We start from the raw sequence: 18,010 nt of genomic DNA on the forward strand, positions 1-18,010 counted from the left end.
TAGTATAAAAAAATAATTTTATTACAATATTAAATGCATTTCAGCCTTCGTTTCTGCAACACAGGATCATTGGATGGTGACTACAAAATTGTGAATCATCACATTAAGGCAAATCTCCTCCTACTTCAACTATAAGACTCAATGAAGGATGCCTGTTCTCCTGAGACAGCACCCAGAAATACATTTCAATAGATTAGGCAAATATGAGTGTACATAGAGGGACCAATGATATTACACAGTAGTATTTCCCAAACTAGCGCCTGAAGTTTCAATATATTTGTCCAACATTGAAGCGCTAATGTGGCCTACACACACACGATTTAGGTGTATTTTCTAAGTGATCTCACTAGATTGCTTAGATAATGCCTCTACATTGCTCATGTGTAGGGGCATAGTGATGTGCAGCGATTCCCGTCGCTATCGCCGCGTCGAGTAATATCCAGCATTCTGGATAAATCTATAATCACTGGTGTGAGGGCCAGTGATCTCACCGGAGAACACTGGCCTTGACAGATGGCTCGGTGGCATATTGCTATGCAGTGCTGTGTGTTCTCAGGGATCAATCAGCACATCTCCCCGTGTGTACACCACATTACACACCTCTTATGTTTACTGGTTATTACACAATATTGGGAAGGGGGAGGGTTATTTAACATACTGAATTAGCCAAGTAAAAAAAGAAAATATCTTGAATATGTATCCCTAATGATTACACAATGCACCTGAACATATCTATTATAGTGTTTTTCAATTCTGGTTTTTATTTTCCCTTTTTATGTAGAATTATTACATTACATGTGCTTATACCTTAGAAGACTTAGCATCTCAGTTCCCATATGTGCTATGTCACAGTGTAGTTGTGCACAATATAATAAATCTGACAAGGAGAGAAGCCAAAGTTTTTAAATGAAAAAATGAAACCTTAAACCTTGATGAACTTTTTTTTTCTTATATCTAGTTCTCTTCAGCTGCGGTACAGCATAGAATGTTCTGTACATACAGTATCAGCTCATTCAGGAAACATATAGTGGAGGCTGAGATGGACTCCAACTGCCAAACGACAGGACCATATACAGGCCCCTCATTCACCTTCACCCATATGGCAATGCATTCTCAATGCAGCAGGTGCAGGACGAAGGTAATCCATATAATAAATATTCACCCTGACATAGTAAAGATTTGTACAGTCAGCATAAAATGTAAATCCTCTGTATAGAATATTCTTCCAAACACCAGAGTGGGTATCACTATCACTGCTCGTCTGCTCGGTCCTGGAAGAATTCATCAAAATTATCCTGGGATACATCCTCTTCATTTTCCTGGAACAAACACATTTATTTATTGCTTTGTATTTTTAATATGTTGGTAAACTTTGTGTAAATCTGCAGTGGTATTCAGCAGACAAGGGGGCAAATGCATGACATAACATCTGATTCGCTGTACATAAAAACATGTATTACATTAGAAGCAGGAAATTATGTTTATTAAAAAGGTAGATTACAACATGCATTGGGGGTTTACATAGTCTCACAGAAAGGCTTTGCCACCATAGGCACCAACGCCAAAAGTGGGTTAAAAAGGGGGGGAAAAAGCAACCCATTTCTTACAGTGTCAGAAGCAACAGAATTATGGCACATTCAAGGTCTGACTGGGAGTATTTACTAAGCAATGTTTTAAGTGTCTATACTGAACCTGCCAGATTTTATTCTATATGACAACCCACTGTGGCATGTTCTATTTGGTGGCGATTTCTATTGAAATCATTGTGGAGAAGACAAACAATGATCTGTGCTGGCTTCTTTAAGTTTCAGAATATAGAAATAGTGGTATTTAAAAAAACAAAAACAAATGTGAAGTGGTTAAAAACCTTATAAGATTAGCCTATGGGTGCGTGCGTACACCATGAATCATTATCAATGTAGCATGGTGTAATAGTCTGTAACTGGTGTTAAACGCTACATTATGGGGGTTATTCTGGTTGGTTTGTATTGCAGGTGGGCTGATGTAACATGTGCAGAGAGAGTTACTTTTGGGTGGGGTGTGTTCAAACTGAAATCTAAATTTCAGTGTAAGAAGAAAGCAGCCAGTATTTACTCTGCACAGAAACAAAAATAACTCACCCAAAGGGCTACTTCACACGCTCCGGCTCCTGCCGGGCGACGAAACCCTGCACTGCCAAATGCCGTGCCACACACAGTAGTTAATAATGGACACGATTGTGTCCATTCACACAAGATGGCCACGGCCCGGCCGCCCGGTTGCAGCCGAATCCCACCAGTGGAAAGGAAGGCTGCTGGGCTGTGGCCATCCTCTCCATTGTAAACTTCTCAGTGCGGCACGGCTTCATGGCCGTGCGGGGAATTCGCGATGTGAAATAGCCCAAACGTAACTCTCTCTGCACAAGTTACATCTGTCCCACCTGCAGTGCACATGGTTTTGTTCATTAAATAAGGACTTTGCTTTTGCAAACCAACCAGAATAACCCCCTTTATCCTAAGAGTAGGTTCATCACACTAACCTTTTGAATCAGGAAACTCATGATTAAAAAAGAAAGATTAAAACCATATGAAATGAAGGCTTGAAGTCAGCCAGCACAGTACCTAACAAGTGACCCTCTTTAAAGAGACTGTATTGTAAGTCTACCTATGAGTATATTTATTTTCAACTATCTGGCTGCAGTAGTATTATTGGGTAATGTAAAGTTTACTCAGAGAGTCATGTACATTTTAGGTTTTGTATTTTTAAAGCCAGTTAGCTCACCTTTGGTTCTTTGAATTCTAGATCTTCCCCATACTGGATGGAAAAATCTATATGTTGGAGTACAATGTTTATACATTCTTCATCGGAGCGGTCAAAAGGCAAGAACCGGACCATGCTGTAATCATCAATCTAAAACAGCCAAAGAAACATGAAAAAATGAGGAACTGATAAAAAAAAAAAAAAAAAAAAAAGGAGTTATTGTATACTAATTATGTATAAACTACATGAGAGATTTTTAGTCTTGATCAAGAGTGGTTATTGCTAAAACTGGATTTTTATGTTACCGGTAAAATTAGTTTTTCTGAAGCCATGGTGGAACACTGGGGTATCTTCTGGTCTAAGACCGGGCAGCAAGGAGTTAACTTCTTGTGTGCAGGGGAGAGGCCCCTCCTCCCCATACCCAGCCTGCCTCAGTTATTTACTTAACAAGCCAAGAGAGGAAAAAGAAGCAAGAACCCATACACACAGAATCTGACCATCATCGCCAATGGCAAAAGAATCATCTCAACTCTCAGCCGAGAGAGGCGTAGGGCGGGCACCAAGTGTTCCACCATGGCTTCAGAAAAACAGATTTCACAGGTAAGACAAAATTTTATTCTGTCAGCCAATGGTGTAAGACTCGGGACAGTGGGGTGTCCCCAAGCAGTTCCGTTATGGGAGGGAACGCTCTCGAGCTGTACTGACAACACAACGCCCATAAGCCGCATCAGCCGAGGTGAAGGTGTCAATTGTAGAATTTTATGAAAGTATTTGCAGAGGACCATGTAGCTGCACAAACCAGCTGCTCTGCAGAGGCTCCTCGACAGGGAGCCCATGAAGGTCTACTAGATCTGATAGAGTGAGCCTTGATGAGTGGAGAGAAAGCGGCTTCCCAGATAGTAAATAGGTCTGGCGGATAGTGTCTTAATCCAGCAGCAATTGTTTGCATTGAAACCGGCCAACCTCTCTTATGTTCGTCATAAAGGACGAACAAAGAGTCAGTTTTAGGAAATGTGTTGTGCGGTCCACATAGGTATTCAAGGCGGCAAAAGCATCACTTTCCCTAGAAGCAACCTCCGAAAGGATGGCACCACTATCTCCTGGTTGACATGAAACACTGAGACACTGTAGGAAGGTAGTCTAGACGAGTGCTCAGAACAGCATGGTCTGGATGAAAAAAAAAAACAAATAAGGAACTTTAGGTAACAATGCTCCCAAAATTAGAGATGTGTCGTGCAGAAGCATTAGCTCATAGAAAAACACTTTTCCAGGTCGGTCAACAGAGAGCAATGTCATATAAAAGCTCAAATGCAGCCTTAGACACATTGAGAACCAACGTCAAGTACCAAGAATGAACTGGTGTAACAAAGGGGGGCTGCAGGTGCAGAACCTCTTGCAAAAAAATTGTGACCTGTGGAAGACCGGTCATTCATATTTGGAAGAACACAGAGAGGGCCGAAACCTGAACTGTTAATGAGGCCAGTCAAAGGCTGGCCACCAAACCTAACTGTAGAAGGCCAATTAAAATGTGTGTCACACATGATGGTATATCTGCAGGGTGGAAGGTTTTATCGCTGAAACCATAGTATGTATGACTGAGTCCAAAAATCTCAGAGTCTTTAGAACTGACCATTCAACAGCCAGGACATTAAAGCTATATATAGACCAAAAGAAGAAAGACTATAAAGCGCATTGCTATCTGCTGCTGGTTTTAGAGCAGTGGTTCCCAACCCTGGTCCTCAAGTACCCCCAACAGTGCACGTTTTCCAGGTCTCCACACAGAATCACAAGTGACATAATTATCTCCACCTGTGGATCTTTTAAAATGTGTCTGAATAATGAGTGCACCTGCTGGGTGACCTGGAAAACGTGCAATGTTGGGGGTACTTGAGGACCAGGGTTGGGAACCAGTGTTTTAGAGGATTATCAGTCCTCTTAGTATTAATAAACTGAAAAAAAAAGATGTAAACCAGCGTTGGCTCAGTTTCTCAAATTGTTTGAATAAAACCACATGTATGACGTCAAAGCTAGTTGCAAGAGATCAGGATGAAGACAAAGACCTCAATTGAGAAGGTACGGCCTCAGTGGAAACGGCCACGACAGAGCAACAGACAGTCTGAGTAGATTGGCATACCTAGCAAGTTTCAGCCAGATGGGAGCAATGAAAATCACCAGAACCCCTTCCATGCACAGTTTGCTAAGAACCCTGTGAATGAGAGCTGTATGGTGAACATGTACACCATTGAAAGGTTCCTGGAGTCCAACAGGGCATCTACTAGAAACGCCTGGGGCGAGCCCCATAGCACGAAAGCTTTCAGTCGTGACGCGATGCAAACAGACCGATTGGGGACATCCCCAGTGATGAACCAAGAGACAAAACACCTCTGGATGGAGTGCACATTCTCCTGAGTGTACGCTCTGCTGGCTGAAGAAGTCTGCTTCCCAATTCAACAGACCTGGTATGTACACAGCTGAGAGAGCTGGTAGGTGTTTCCCTGCCCACTGAAAATGTTCGTCACCTCGAGTGGCCACTCTGCTGCGGGTGCCCCCCTGGTGGTTGATGTAAGCAGCCACCGCCGCGGTGTAGTCGGACCGGATCTTCACCGGCCGACACTATATGGAGGGTCCCGTCCAACAGAGTGCTCGGAGCGTCAGCACATTTTTTTTTAAAGGCTTTGTTCCTGAGAAGACCAACAACCTTAAAAATGAAAGGGTTCTGGATCACAGTATCCCAACCCCTGAGACTGGCGTCAGTTGTCAATATGACCCAATCCCGGACCAAGTGTCGACCTTTGTCCAGAGCGGATTACTGAAGCGAGAGTCTCAAAAGGAACTTCCAAACTAAATCCAGAATGGACATTCTCTTGTCATGGGACCAGTAAACCTGTTATGATGTGGTATCCAGCAGAGCACCTAGGTGAATCATGCCAGCGTCCACAGCAGCCTCAGCTAAGTAGGTGTTTCACGGATATTGGGGGTTGTTCTGGTTGATTCGCAAGGCTGCGAATTCGCAGCCTTGCAAATCCACCAACCCCCACCCATCGAATGTACACCCACCCGCCTCCCCCTCGCAGCGCAGGATCACCTGCACAGGCTGCAAATGAATGTTTAGCATAAACATCCATTCGTATGCCGCGGGTAACCTCCCACATATTTCGATGGTCGGCGACCATCAAAAGTTGTGGAAGGTACGTGCATATAAAAGTGACTTTCAAATCACTTCCATATGCGTGCACGCTGGGACGGATATGGGTGGGCAGCTGACATCAGCTGCCAGCCCCCACACCACCACCTCATTACCATGAGCACGCCCAGCGTTCTCGTGGGAACGTCCTTGTAACGCTGGGCGTTCCCATATAGTACTGGGGCAGCCCGGTGCCCCCCGTGCACCAAAAGAAAAGTGCCTATGCAGAAATGCGCCTGCACATGTGCAGACGCGCAACATCGAACGCACTAGAATAACCCCCATTGTCCACTAGGGTCATAAGATCTGAACACTTATTCAGATCGTAAACCTTCAGAGAAGGCATCAATCCATTAGTCATAGCTAAGGAGACCCATGTGGAAGCAAATGCAGGGCTTATAAACGCACCAGAATGAGCATAGATAAATTTAAGAAATTGTTCTTTCTAATCTGTTGCAAGGGAAGTGATGCATCTGCATCGAATCAGAATAGAAAGCTTAAAAACATGTTCTATCTCCATATGATGTATATGCAATCCAGATTCGATTTTGACTATATTGTCAAAATCGAATGTCAAATTGTACTGTGTGTACACAGCATAAGTGTCAACACTGACAAAATGTCCACATGTTGACACGAGTTGAATGTTAACCATATTATCTAACCCCAAAGATGAAAAAGACTGAACTAAAATGTAATGTTCTGGTCAGAGTAATCTTGCCATATGTTGTGGAATTGGACGGTTTGTTTTGGGACTAAAAGGTTACGTTCTCTCAGGTCCTGGGAGTCCGATTGTGTGGAAAGTGTGTAGCAGACCATATTTAGTTAGACACATCTCATATGGATGTTCTTATTCTGATGTTGATAACCAAGTTATGCCAGCTGGAAGAATCAAACTTTGGCTGGTGATGCTGTCAGGTGCCTACTTTCTTTTGTAAGCAATGGAGAAGTCTGGGTGGAATCCTACCAAGCAACACTTCAAAGTGTGACATTAGTTATCAAAGAGTTTGAGACTGGAGAATTTGGGCAATAGATGTAGACAATTATGCGTCCTGTTAATGTGTCACAGACTGCCATCAGCAGTTGTATTTGTGGACAGTTAGAAATGGCTGGGGATTTACAGGTAATGGTGATTAATAGTATTATACCTAGCAGTATTGTAACAGTCTGGCATGAAGCATTACTGTTCTGTTTGCTTGAGTGATCCCAGAACCCTGTATCCTCACAACAGCAATCATTGTTCTAGTACACACACACACACACACACACACACACACACACATGTAAAAAAAAAATTTTTTTTTAAATATATATATTTCTAAAAATACATAAAATAAAACAATACTTCAAGTACTCACCAACTCACAAATGACTTTGGTCAACTTCTTGAACTTTTTACTTCTCAGGCTGCTGGTTGAATCCTCAATCATAGAATACATATCCGGGTCTAAAAATCTACCAGGGACCAAAACAGATTAGGATGAAAAGAAAAAGGTTTTAAATGTTACAATGCACACAGGTTCCAACACAATGTGGCCAATCGAGCTAGCCGTGTGTTGTGTCATGCGGTCTCTTTTCGTGGTTAAAGTACCCAGAGCTATTCAATTAGAAGCAATCAACCTGCGAGCAGCAGCTGACACCGATTTCTACTTGTGGGACTCTAACCGAATAGCACCTGGAACTTTACCCAAGAGAAGAGACCATGCATTTTAACCCGCAGCTAAGTGTATATGCCCCATAAAGTGATACTGTTTTGCAACTCACTTTTCAATTTCTTTTTTAGCTTTCTTGCTAAGTAAATCCATCTTGGTCATGATGTTGCACTGCGGTATTTCCAAAGAAACCATAGCACTCAGGGCAGCCATGACACCAGAGATAAACTGAAGAAGAAACAGACACCAATTAGAATAGAGCGGGCAATCACACATGCAGCGATATTAATACAGATTACTGAACATCATACAAATGAATTGGATCTATGGGTAGACTTTATTTTAAAAAGTGTATGGCAGCTACAGGCCTCATTTTTTAACTAGTATGTAATGGGTAAAACATAGGTTTCATCACTGAATCTTCTATTAATACAATATCATAGAACCTTTCAAATAAATTTTATTTTTAGGATGAATATAAGATTAAAAAAGAAAGTCGTTGTCATGATCAACAGGACATCAGATCCGTTCACTAAAACCAAAACGGATCCCTACATATGTTTCCCAATAGTGGAAAGGCACCTAAAATGTAGAAACACAGTCCATATATAAATGATCCTAATTCAATGATACAACAAGGAATTCGTCCAATATCCAATTTTATTTTGATCTTCAATGGGTAGTCACATGTAAAAGCAGGGACTTAAAAAATGTCCCAACGTGTTTCGTCTTTAAAAATACTTCATCAGGGGTACCCTACATATATTTAACAATTATTTCAGATGAGCCTGTTAATGTGCTTATGATAACTTTACCATCAGAAGCTGAACTCTCAGTCTGTGGCTGCCCATTATTCACACACCCACCTCTCCTCTCCTGTGGTTTCCAAAGCTCTAACAGAAGGGCTCCATGAAGCAGTCCCCAGGCCTCCAATGAGGAAAGGGATATGGTTGTATGCCCCTACCTTGCAGTGCAGCTTTAAACCAGATTTTTAAAGATTAAAACAAAAATCTTATATGGTGCAATTTTTTGGCATGGAAACCATGTACCGCTCCTTGCCCCGCCACTCAGTCCCAGTTCATACACTGGACCGCGCACATGTACAGATCGACAGAACAAGGTTGCACGCACATTAAAACGACATTGTTCTATAATGTTCGCCTTATCGTTTCAGGTGGTGCATCATCACGTTTCAGACAAATTTCGGCACAATTTGCAGCACTTTCATTCTTTTGCGCGCCATTGCACCAAAACTACAAGTGCCACGGACATGAGTGATAGCTCGTTAGTGCAACAACTATTGATCTGCTCTAAAAATTTCAAAAGCAGCTGCGCTTTGAACTCGTGAAACAGCGTCATGCCACAAAAGAAGATCAATAAGAAGCAAGGATCCACCACAAAACTGACAACCAACATTAATTTTGGCAGAGCGAAGCTGCAGGTATAGAGAAGAAAAAAAAAGTTATGAGGCTACAAATATTAGCATGCAAAACGAAAACGGCATGTGTATATTTTTGCAAAACCGAGACAAAACTGACAGGATGTCATGACCCCAACCTTGGTCACAATGGACCCCAACACAGGCCCTTCAATACTGTTACTAAAGCAACCAGCAGCATTGTCACACTACTTTGGCGCAGACAAACAGTTCGCCAAGCTATTTCTAGCAGATTCATGTCCAAGGAGTTCGGCTTCAAGTATGCGCCGAAACAGTCATCTGCCACAGCTCGCTGCGGTGGAAGAGCATCTCATTTGTCCGCGTGTTCCACTTATGCAAATACGGGCTCTCAATTTGCCCACTCAAAACGCCTACTACGCTCGGCAGTACCTTGATCGATCTCACATTTACATGCAATTTGGACATCAATATGTATCCTACTTTACTTAGCACCGGCCAATTGTTCACAGGCTAGCTATTTTTGACAGACAAATTATATATTGAACTACATGTTTCATTCATTATCCAATACCCTAACAAGACAGACATGTTATCCATATTCGGTAGGTGCCACAAATGGCAATCTACCAAGGGACCTTTTTGTTTCACAAAGATGCAATCATTGCACATTTCATGAATTAAAATGAAGTCTGCAATGTCCACACAGTAAAAAAAAATGACCCGTGGTGAAACTAGCTCAAGTGAAAGTTTTGAATTGAATAAAAAGGGATGAGACCAATAATCAGAGCAGCTGTTCTGAACTCTCTACCTGTAATTTTAGAATATAAATGATTTATTTAATGTATTAGTTGCTATGGTTCAACACCCACCTTGAAAGATTCCACCATAAACTGAGAATCCACCAGGAAGACCCCACAGACTCTGAACTCCCACTGCTGAAGCTGCTCCACCAGGTACTTCATAACCGGCAGGTGAGTGTACAGTTCAATTTGACCTACAGTAGGTAAATTCAAGCAGTTTGACTAGTGCCATTACATAGTAAATATACTATTTTGTTATATTGGGGCAGATGTATTAAGCCTTAACAAGAGATATATGCAAGGTTGATAAAGAGAGATAAACGTCCAGCCAATCACATCCTAACTGCCATGTTACAGGCTGTGTTTGAAAAAAGTCAGTAAGGAGCCGATTGGCTGGTTGTTTATCTCTCATCATCAATTTTGCATTTATCTCTTGTTAAGGCTTAATACATCTGCCCCTATGTGAGTTGTACATTATAGGGAATCAAATCAGTGCTTGTTTTGCAGGTCTCCTCACAGAATCAGTGAAATAATTAGCTCCACCTGTGGATCTTTTAAAATGTGGCTGAACAATCTATGCACCTGCTGGGTGACCTGGAAAATGTGCACTGTTGGGGGTACTTGAGGACCAGGGTTGGGAACCACTGCTCTAGATAGTCTTGCCTGCCATTACTTTTTTTGTATTCGATTTCCACTACACGGCAACGTGCATTGGCATCAAATGCTAATAAAAGCATTAAATTTCTATTCGATTTTGCTTCTATAAGCAAAATCAAATAGAAATAAAGTGCATATCTCACCGTGTTTACCCACTATTATAGTACTTTCTGAGAGACTGTCCATCACAGTGCTAGTATGCTTTACATCTTGTTTATATGCTGGTGTAATGAAAAGCTAATGGTCAAAACATGCATACTCACCTGGGCAGTCAAACAGTATGTAATCATCCTCTGTATGACCCAAGCAGCTCTCCAGCCAGTCAAAGTTATTGGAAAAGTATTCCATGCAATACACAAGGCCTCCATTAGGTCCAAATCGCAGGGAGCTGTCTTCCATCACATCATTCACTTCAATCAGCTCCCGGATATCTGAAACAAGAGAAGAGGAAATTACCAACCGCCCTGACTAATGCTGGATACAGACTATGGGGGCAATTCAATAAACGGCAGAAAATGTAAAAAAAAAAAAAAAAAACCTGCGGACCAGAGTTCTAATGACAGCTGTGGGGTTTTGCTATTCAATTAGTGGACTGAAAATAAGACAGTAGTTTCTATAGAAATCAGTCATCTTTTTTTTTTTTCCCTTATACCCTAAAAGTAGATTTTTATTTTTGGGGAAAAAAAGATATAGACTTATGTTGGGTACACACCAGAACGATGCAAATCATGCGACCCGCTCAGGATCTGTGGAGCTTACGACCAACAACTCACAGTCTGCAGGTGTGAAGAACACGGGTTTTACGCAGCATTTCTATGCCGGAGACCCCCTTTCTCACGGCTAGGCAAATTCACAGGTAAAGCAGTTTTACCCGGTAATTTGCCTTTTAACAGGTTTTTTTGCAGTCTGAACGGGTCAACCCGTGTCCGAATACCTGGGTCTCTAACCAGTGTAAAAAGCAGGGTTAGAGACCCGGAAATTTCGACATGGGTTGAACCATTCACACTGCAATAAAACCAGTTTTAATAGGCAAATTACCAGGTCGACGTGCTTGATCCGGGAATTTGCCTAGCAGTGAGAACGAGGTAGAAGTGTATTCTCTCCTGGAGGTAGCAGCTGAGAGGACTACATCTCCCAGCAGCACCCTTGCCAGTGGAATAATGGAGTGGAGACGACTGGGCTGAAAACCCTGCAACATTTTTCTTTTTCCCATTGGACGTAAACATACATGCGGTAATCCAAAACTGGGTCTGAGGTCCACACACATTGTAACACGTCGAATCTTGCACCTAATTGAATTAATACATATATTATGCAATATATATTCCGTTCAGCCAATGAACAATATATAGCAGTGAAGGAAAACCTTGGCACTCCAGCTGTTGTTGAATTACACTTCCCAGCATGCCCTGCAACAGTTTAAGAGCAAAACCGTTGCAAGGCATGCAGGAATGTGTAGTTCAACGACAACTGGAGTGTCAAGGTTCTCCTTTACTGAAATATATATATATATATATATATATATATATATATATATATATATATATATACACACACACACACACACACACACACACACACGGTTCCCCAGCTCCCGCTGGATGCCAGGAAACAAACACGTCACTGCAGCACTTTCAAGCAAAAGGTGATAATTTATTTGTAATAAAGCCCCAACTGTGATAAAGACCAGACTATCACTTCACCGAGCTTAATAAATCTACCCCAGAATCACAAGTGAAGTATTTAGCTCCACCTGTGGATCTTTTAAAATGTGTCAGTCAGTAATGAGTGCACCTGTGAGGTGAGCAGGACAACATGAACTGTTGGTAGCTCTCGAGGACTGAAGTTGGCTATCCCTGGCATAGTGCATCTGTGTGAGTGTGTGCACAGACGACATATCTGTGAGCGATGTCGTTTGCAGACATATCTGATCGGCCCTGCTACACAGCCAATGAGGATAGAGATATAGCTATAGATATATTTATTATTTGCATGCAGGCTACCCGCCAACTGGCCTTTTAGGTGGCTACAGGAGCTGCTGACAGTGACATCCAAAACTGCGATCTCTGTCCAGATATATTGAGTGGCCGATTGGTAAGTGCATATAGGTTATCAAATAGGCTGCACACCCGGCACGATGACCTATCAACAGTGATGGCTAACCTTGACACTCCAGTTGTTGTTGAACTACACATCCCGGCATGCTCTGCATCAGTTTTCTTCATGGCCAAATAGTAAAACTGTAGCAGGGCATGCTGGGATGTGTAGTTCAACAACAGCTGAAGTGTCAAGGTTAGCCATCACTGACCTATCACATGATAAGTAGTGGACACATCTGAAAGATTTATCATTGCAGCAATTTATTGTATCAATAACCCTTATTATATTCAATATGGTGCATTAAATAAAAAAAAATCAGTTACACATTCTGCTTAATATGCAGAGCCAAGAAGAACATCTTATATTTTCTTCTTGCGAATTAAGGACCCCTTACACCAGGCAAGTCCAAACTATGGCCCTCCAGCTGTTGTGAAACCGCAAGTCCCATCATGCCTTGATATTAGGGAATGCTAAAACTATGGTAAGACATGCTGGGATGTCTAACATGCACTACTGAGACTTCTCCGAGGGGAGAAGTCACAGCTGATATCACTTGACGCACCCAGGGACTAGATCACATACAATATATCATATGTGGTCCTTTTGCATACAATATATTGTACGCAATCTCATTCAGCGATGCAGGAGGCTGCCCGGTCTGACAGATCTTATGTGCAGCACCTTTCATCTCTGACACAAATGGGACCGCGCATCAGATCAGAGACAAAAAACATACGATTCTCCACTTTTCATCTGATGTCTCGTCCCGACATTATGGAATCGAACGAAAAGTGGTAAAATCGCACAAGTGCATGGCCAGCTTTACATCCCACTCTACATGAGCCCCAGCATCTTTTATTTACCCCAAAGAAATATAATAAAAGTCAACTTACCGGCCATGACTGGATAATCAAAATATTCTGCTGCAGGGTCCAGGTTCACCACTTGCACCGACCTATTCAGAGCCTCACAGTGCTGTACCATTGTAGAACAGTATGTGCTCTGAAACAAAAATAATAAAGTTACCTTTCTAAAAGTAAAAGGTGTCCACACACTATAGCGTTTTTTCAACTTTTTTTGACCGATCGGCTGATGTAGTCAGGTGCATCCGACTGCGTTCAAGCACGAATGGGTATTGGGGAGTTGGGGTGCTCAGGGATTCAGGTGTGTTAGATCACTTAGGTATTTTGAAGTTTGGGTGCACGCTCGGTTGTTTGGGTATTTGATTGCGTTTGGGGCGCTTTTGAACACTTGGGTATTCGGGTGAATGGGCATGTTCAGGTATTTGGACGCACTCAGGTATTGGGTGCTCGGGCTTCCATGATCGGCGTGGGGAGCAGCAGGGTGCAGTCAACGAGGACCAAAGTGCACACCTACATGTCAGTGGCATGCACCAAAATCTTTTGGGGGAGACAGCGCTAGCAGTGCAGCTCAGCAAGGGCATACCTCCGAAGGGGTTCATATTTTTCTGAAATCTTAAGATAAATGTCAAAATTTACTCTTTTGCACGAATTTTTTTGTCCAGGACTGTTCAAGGGAAATATTTAGATACATTTTGAGATGGTGACAGTAAAACAAGGCAGTAACACGCTATATACACAGCCAATTGAATATACTAGGATTTATATATAGAAAGAGCGGTGAACCCTCAGGTTATCCAATAGGAAAGGCATGCTGGGGACTGTAGTTCTATAGGTCCCCGTTCCCCGATGCTGCGCTCACCTTCCCACTGCCTGCCGGCCCCATGACGAGCTGCGCATAGCGAGGCATCTTCCACACACTACCACCACCAATCCGGTGCTGTGAGTGCAAGAGCGCGCTCCTCCAAGCAACCACTACCACGCGCGTACAGCTCCCGGGATGATACGGAGGCCGCAGTGACACACACACTGCATAATCGCGCTACGAAAGGCGGCGGAAATTATTCAGGGCGCATGCGCCTTGCGTGACAGCTCTGCTGCTCATTGCTGCTGCCTGCTGCAGTGCCGCCGGCAGAGACTTCTGTAGTTCCCTGGGAGGCAGTATCCAGGGCGATACATCTCATGGCAGCAGCTGAACGGGGACGCACATGAGACCATACAGGTAAACACTGCGGTCAGCAGCCGCGAAAGAAGAAGCTCCCCATATCTCATGCTACACTACAGGATGCTGGCAGTGAGGTCAGGCAGGTACTATATATATATATATATATATATATATAATTGTATTTTTATTTCTTTCTAAGCTACCTAATAGTGCAAGCCAATGCAGTTATACGAAACATTTGGTACTTATGTATTATCTGGGGTCCCATGTTAAATGCACCCCATTTTTTCATACCCCTACTATCCAACTACGCATGGAGTTGATTTTATATAGTGTGGTGAGCGCAGCGAGCCACCATGCCCGAAGCGTGGCGAGCGGACGCCGTCTCATAAGAAAAACGGGAGCCCAGATATTACATAAGTACCAAACATTTGGATTAAGCTATGCAGTAGTGTTCTGTTCTTGTTCTGTAATTATTTGTGAAATGTGACATAAACTGTATCTGCCTGCAAGAAATATGGGGGACTAAGTAAAAACCGGACCCGGATAAGACACCGGAACGCCGGACCAGACATCAAACTCTGCATTCCGGAGCTTATAGTGTCTGGTCCGAGGGGTGTCCCATGCGGGGGGTGTCTTGTCCGGGGGGATGCCTGTGATTGCTCACACCAGGGACATGGGGAAGGGGAGATTACAGCCTCCCCGTGTGGTCTGGAACGTTCCAGTTTTTATTACACCCCCGGACCATGCGGTGAGGCTGTATTCTCCCCCCTCTCCTCTCCCAGGTGACAGGTGCGAGAGCAGCCTCATCAGATGGAGCACCCCTGGACAGGACACCCCCGGACCGGATACTACAAGCTCCGGAAAGCAGAGTTTGATGTCCAGTCCGGCATTCCGGTGTCTTATCCGATTCCGGATTTTACCCATACCCGAAATATGGTGTCTGATGGGTCGACAATATCCTGGTCAACAGCCACTTTTGGTAGACACATGGAAAAGGTAGACATGCCAGTGTCCGACACAAGAAAAAGGTTGACATGAGTTTTTCAGGATTTTTTTTTTTACTTTAATAAGTTTATTTTATTGAAGCCTAAAGAGACAATTCAATACAAATAGTTTGTGTACAAACTACAAAGTAAAAAAAAAAAAAGGTACTTGTTTCCTATCTGGGCGCCCGCTAAGTTAATTGCGCACCATGCTATTCTCCGTAGAGAAATCGGATCGCATCGCATCGTACACATACACGATATTGAACGATGCGATGCGATCCGATTCGATTTCCCATAGGAAACAATGTTAAATGGCTCAATTTAGCCAAATTCTCATAGGAACAATAGTAAATGGGCCAAAAACACCCCTGAACATTGAAATGTCCCCCCAAAAGTAGTTGACGCCACCCCGCCATCAACGTGAACCCGAAGCGTGGCGAGCGCAGCGAGCCCGCGAGGGGCGGCGGTACGCGTCCTCCGACCTTTTCATGCCCTACTATCCACGTCGGCGTGGAGTGAGAATAGAATAGTGTGGCGAGCGCAGCGAGCCACCGAGCCCGAAGCGTGGCGAGCGGACGCGAATACCTTCACAGGTAAACGCGTCCCTTCGCGGGCTTCCCAGGTGTCCGCGTCGCCATGGACACCTGGGAAGCCCGCGAGGGGACGCGTATAACTGTGAAGGTATCCGCGTCCCCTCGCTGCGCTCGCCTCGCTGCGCTCGCCACACTATTCTATTCTCACTCCACGCCCTAGTGGATAGTAGGGCATGAAAAGGTCGGAGGACGCGTACCGCCGCCCCTCGCGGGCTCGCTGCGCTCGCCACGCTTCGGGTTCACGTTGATGGCGGGGTGGCGTCAACTACTTTTGGGGGGACATTTCAATGTTCAGGAGTGTTTTTGGCCCATTTACTATTGTTCCTATGAGAATTTGGCTAAATTGAGCCATTTCACATTGTTTCCTATGGGAAATCGGATCGCATCGCATCGTTCAATATCGTGTATGTGTACGATGCGATGCGATCCGATTTCATTACGGTGCCGTACGTAGAAAACCTGGGCGCCCAGATAGGAAACAAGTACCAAAAAAAATTACAAAAAATATGAAAGTATATTACATCAATGCAGTAATAACATAAGTGACTGTACAAAAAAAGCATAGAAAATACAGAGGCGAAGAAAGAAATACAAATATCAAAACATGGTGGGTCTGGGTCCATCTCCATAGTCCCACTACAGGTAAGCCCATATAAAAAAATAAGTACTAATACTAAATTCTAATTCTCTCTGCACAATTTACATCTGCCTCCCTGCAGTGCACATGGTTTTGTCCATCTAAGAAGGATTTTGTCAGAAAGAGTGAACTAGAATAAGGCCCAGAGTGAGATTATAACAGGGACCCAAAGCATGTTACACTAATTGGAGGTCCATGTCGTCCAATGTTAACATAGAACCTTAGTCAACTTTTTCCTGTGTTGACAGTTGCATTGTCGATCTAGTGCATGTCAACCTTTCTAATGATGGTATGGGGAAAAGGAAAAGGGGGGTTTTGTCCACGCATAAGTGTCACTGTTATTACTCTGAGAATTTATTGAAGACAATCTTCACACGATAAAACAAGTCCACTTTAAAATGTACAATAAAAAGTTGACAGATCACCCTGAAACCTGGAGACATCCAAGTGGGCCCTTTTCCGGACAAGGATCCCCCAAAATGTACCGATGAATGGCAGTGGAGTATCGACAGGATAACAGGTAGTACGTCCAAACAAACAACACCCCAGTGCGTTTCGGGCTGCTATGAGCCCTTTTTCAGGGTATCATACCTTTTAAAGTGGACTTGTTTTATTGTGTGAAGATTGTCTTAAATAAATTCTGTTGTTACGTGGAGGAGTGGAATCCCCTGGTTTTCTTCATTTGATGTTCAGGAGAAGGACTCCAAATAAAGACACCTTTCAAGGAACATAAGGAATTTTCCCTTGGTGAGTTATGCCCCTTTCCCACTGCAGCCTTAAAACGGTATTTTGCAGATTTTTGAGGGCAAAATACCGTTTAAGGCTGCAGTGGGAAAGCGCCAGAGTTAAAATACCGTTTAAAGTTAAACGGTATTTCAACCCGTTTTCAGAGCAGGGTTTTGCACGGTAATCTACCGTTTAAGATGCAATGGGAATGCATCTTTAAACGGTAGAGATGATTGCTGATTTTTTTCAGCAATCATCTCCGTGTGTGTACGCTGCCGGGCTGAAAGATTAACCACTTTCAGCCCGGCGGTACGCCCCGCTGCCCCCCGCCCCTCCCCCTCGCCCCCGTCCTGTTATACCCCTTTTACACCTTTTACACGGGTCCCGTGTAAATGGCGGTGTACATGGTCCCGCTGCGGGTGCAGGCACCCGCAGCGGGTCCACAGCGTGCAGCGCTGGGCAAGATGTGCCCAGGTGCTGCGGGAGGAGGGGGGTCCCTGCTGCTGCTG

General features: G+C 43.6%; 2 protein-coding genes across 5 annotated transcripts in view; one reads left to right on the top strand and one right to left on the bottom strand.

The window, feature by feature from the left end:
* Positions 1-14,445, bottom strand: GPN3 (GPN-loop GTPase 3). The gene is made up of 8 exons (XM_083151388.1): positions 14,254-14,445; positions 13,425-13,533; positions 10,695-10,862; positions 9,844-9,968; positions 7,688-7,803; positions 7,282-7,378; positions 2,761-2,889; positions 1-1,319 (listed from the first exon to the last, which is right to left on the bottom strand). Exons 1-8 carry the CDS (start codon positions 14,299-14,301, stop codon positions 1,251-1,253), a joined length of 861 nt encoding a protein of 286 aa, XP_083007514.1. The 5' UTR covers positions 14,302-14,445; the 3' UTR covers positions 1-1,250.
* Positions 14,324-18,010, top strand: part of FAM216A (family with sequence similarity 216 member A) — a 25,376-nt gene continuing 21,689 nt past the window's right edge. Inside the window, exon 1 of one of the 4 annotated variants that reach the window (XR_014444981.1) lies at positions 14,324-14,690. The gene's annotated coding sequence lies outside the window, so the exon portion shown is untranslated. Of the gene's footprint in view, positions 14,700-18,010 lie in introns of all 4 variants that reach the window. The other 3 variants (XM_083151393.1, XM_083151391.1, XM_083151392.1) reach the window with 3 other exon arrangements.

Source organism: Crinia signifera, chromosome 1 (assembly GCF_055691185.1).
Source record: "Crinia signifera chromosome 1, ASM5569118v1, whole genome shotgun sequence".
Lineage (NCBI taxonomy): Eukaryota > Metazoa > Chordata > Amphibia > Anura > Myobatrachidae > Crinia > Crinia signifera.

Excerpts from the sequence above, each read along its gene's own strand:
- GPN3 (XM_083151388.1), bottom strand. The coding sequence starts at position 14,301 with ATGCCTCGCTATGCGCAGCTCGTCATGGGGCCGGCAGGCAGTGGGAAG. Across the intron at positions 13,534-14,253 it reads GGCCGGCAGGCAGTGGGAAG|AGCACATACTGTTCTACAAT; the intron begins GTGAGCGCAGCA and ends TTTTTGTTTCAG. Across the intron at positions 2,890-7,281 it reads CCAAAGTCATTTGTGAGTTG|ATTGATGATTACAGCATGGT; the intron begins GTGAGTACTTGA and ends TGGCTGTTTTAG.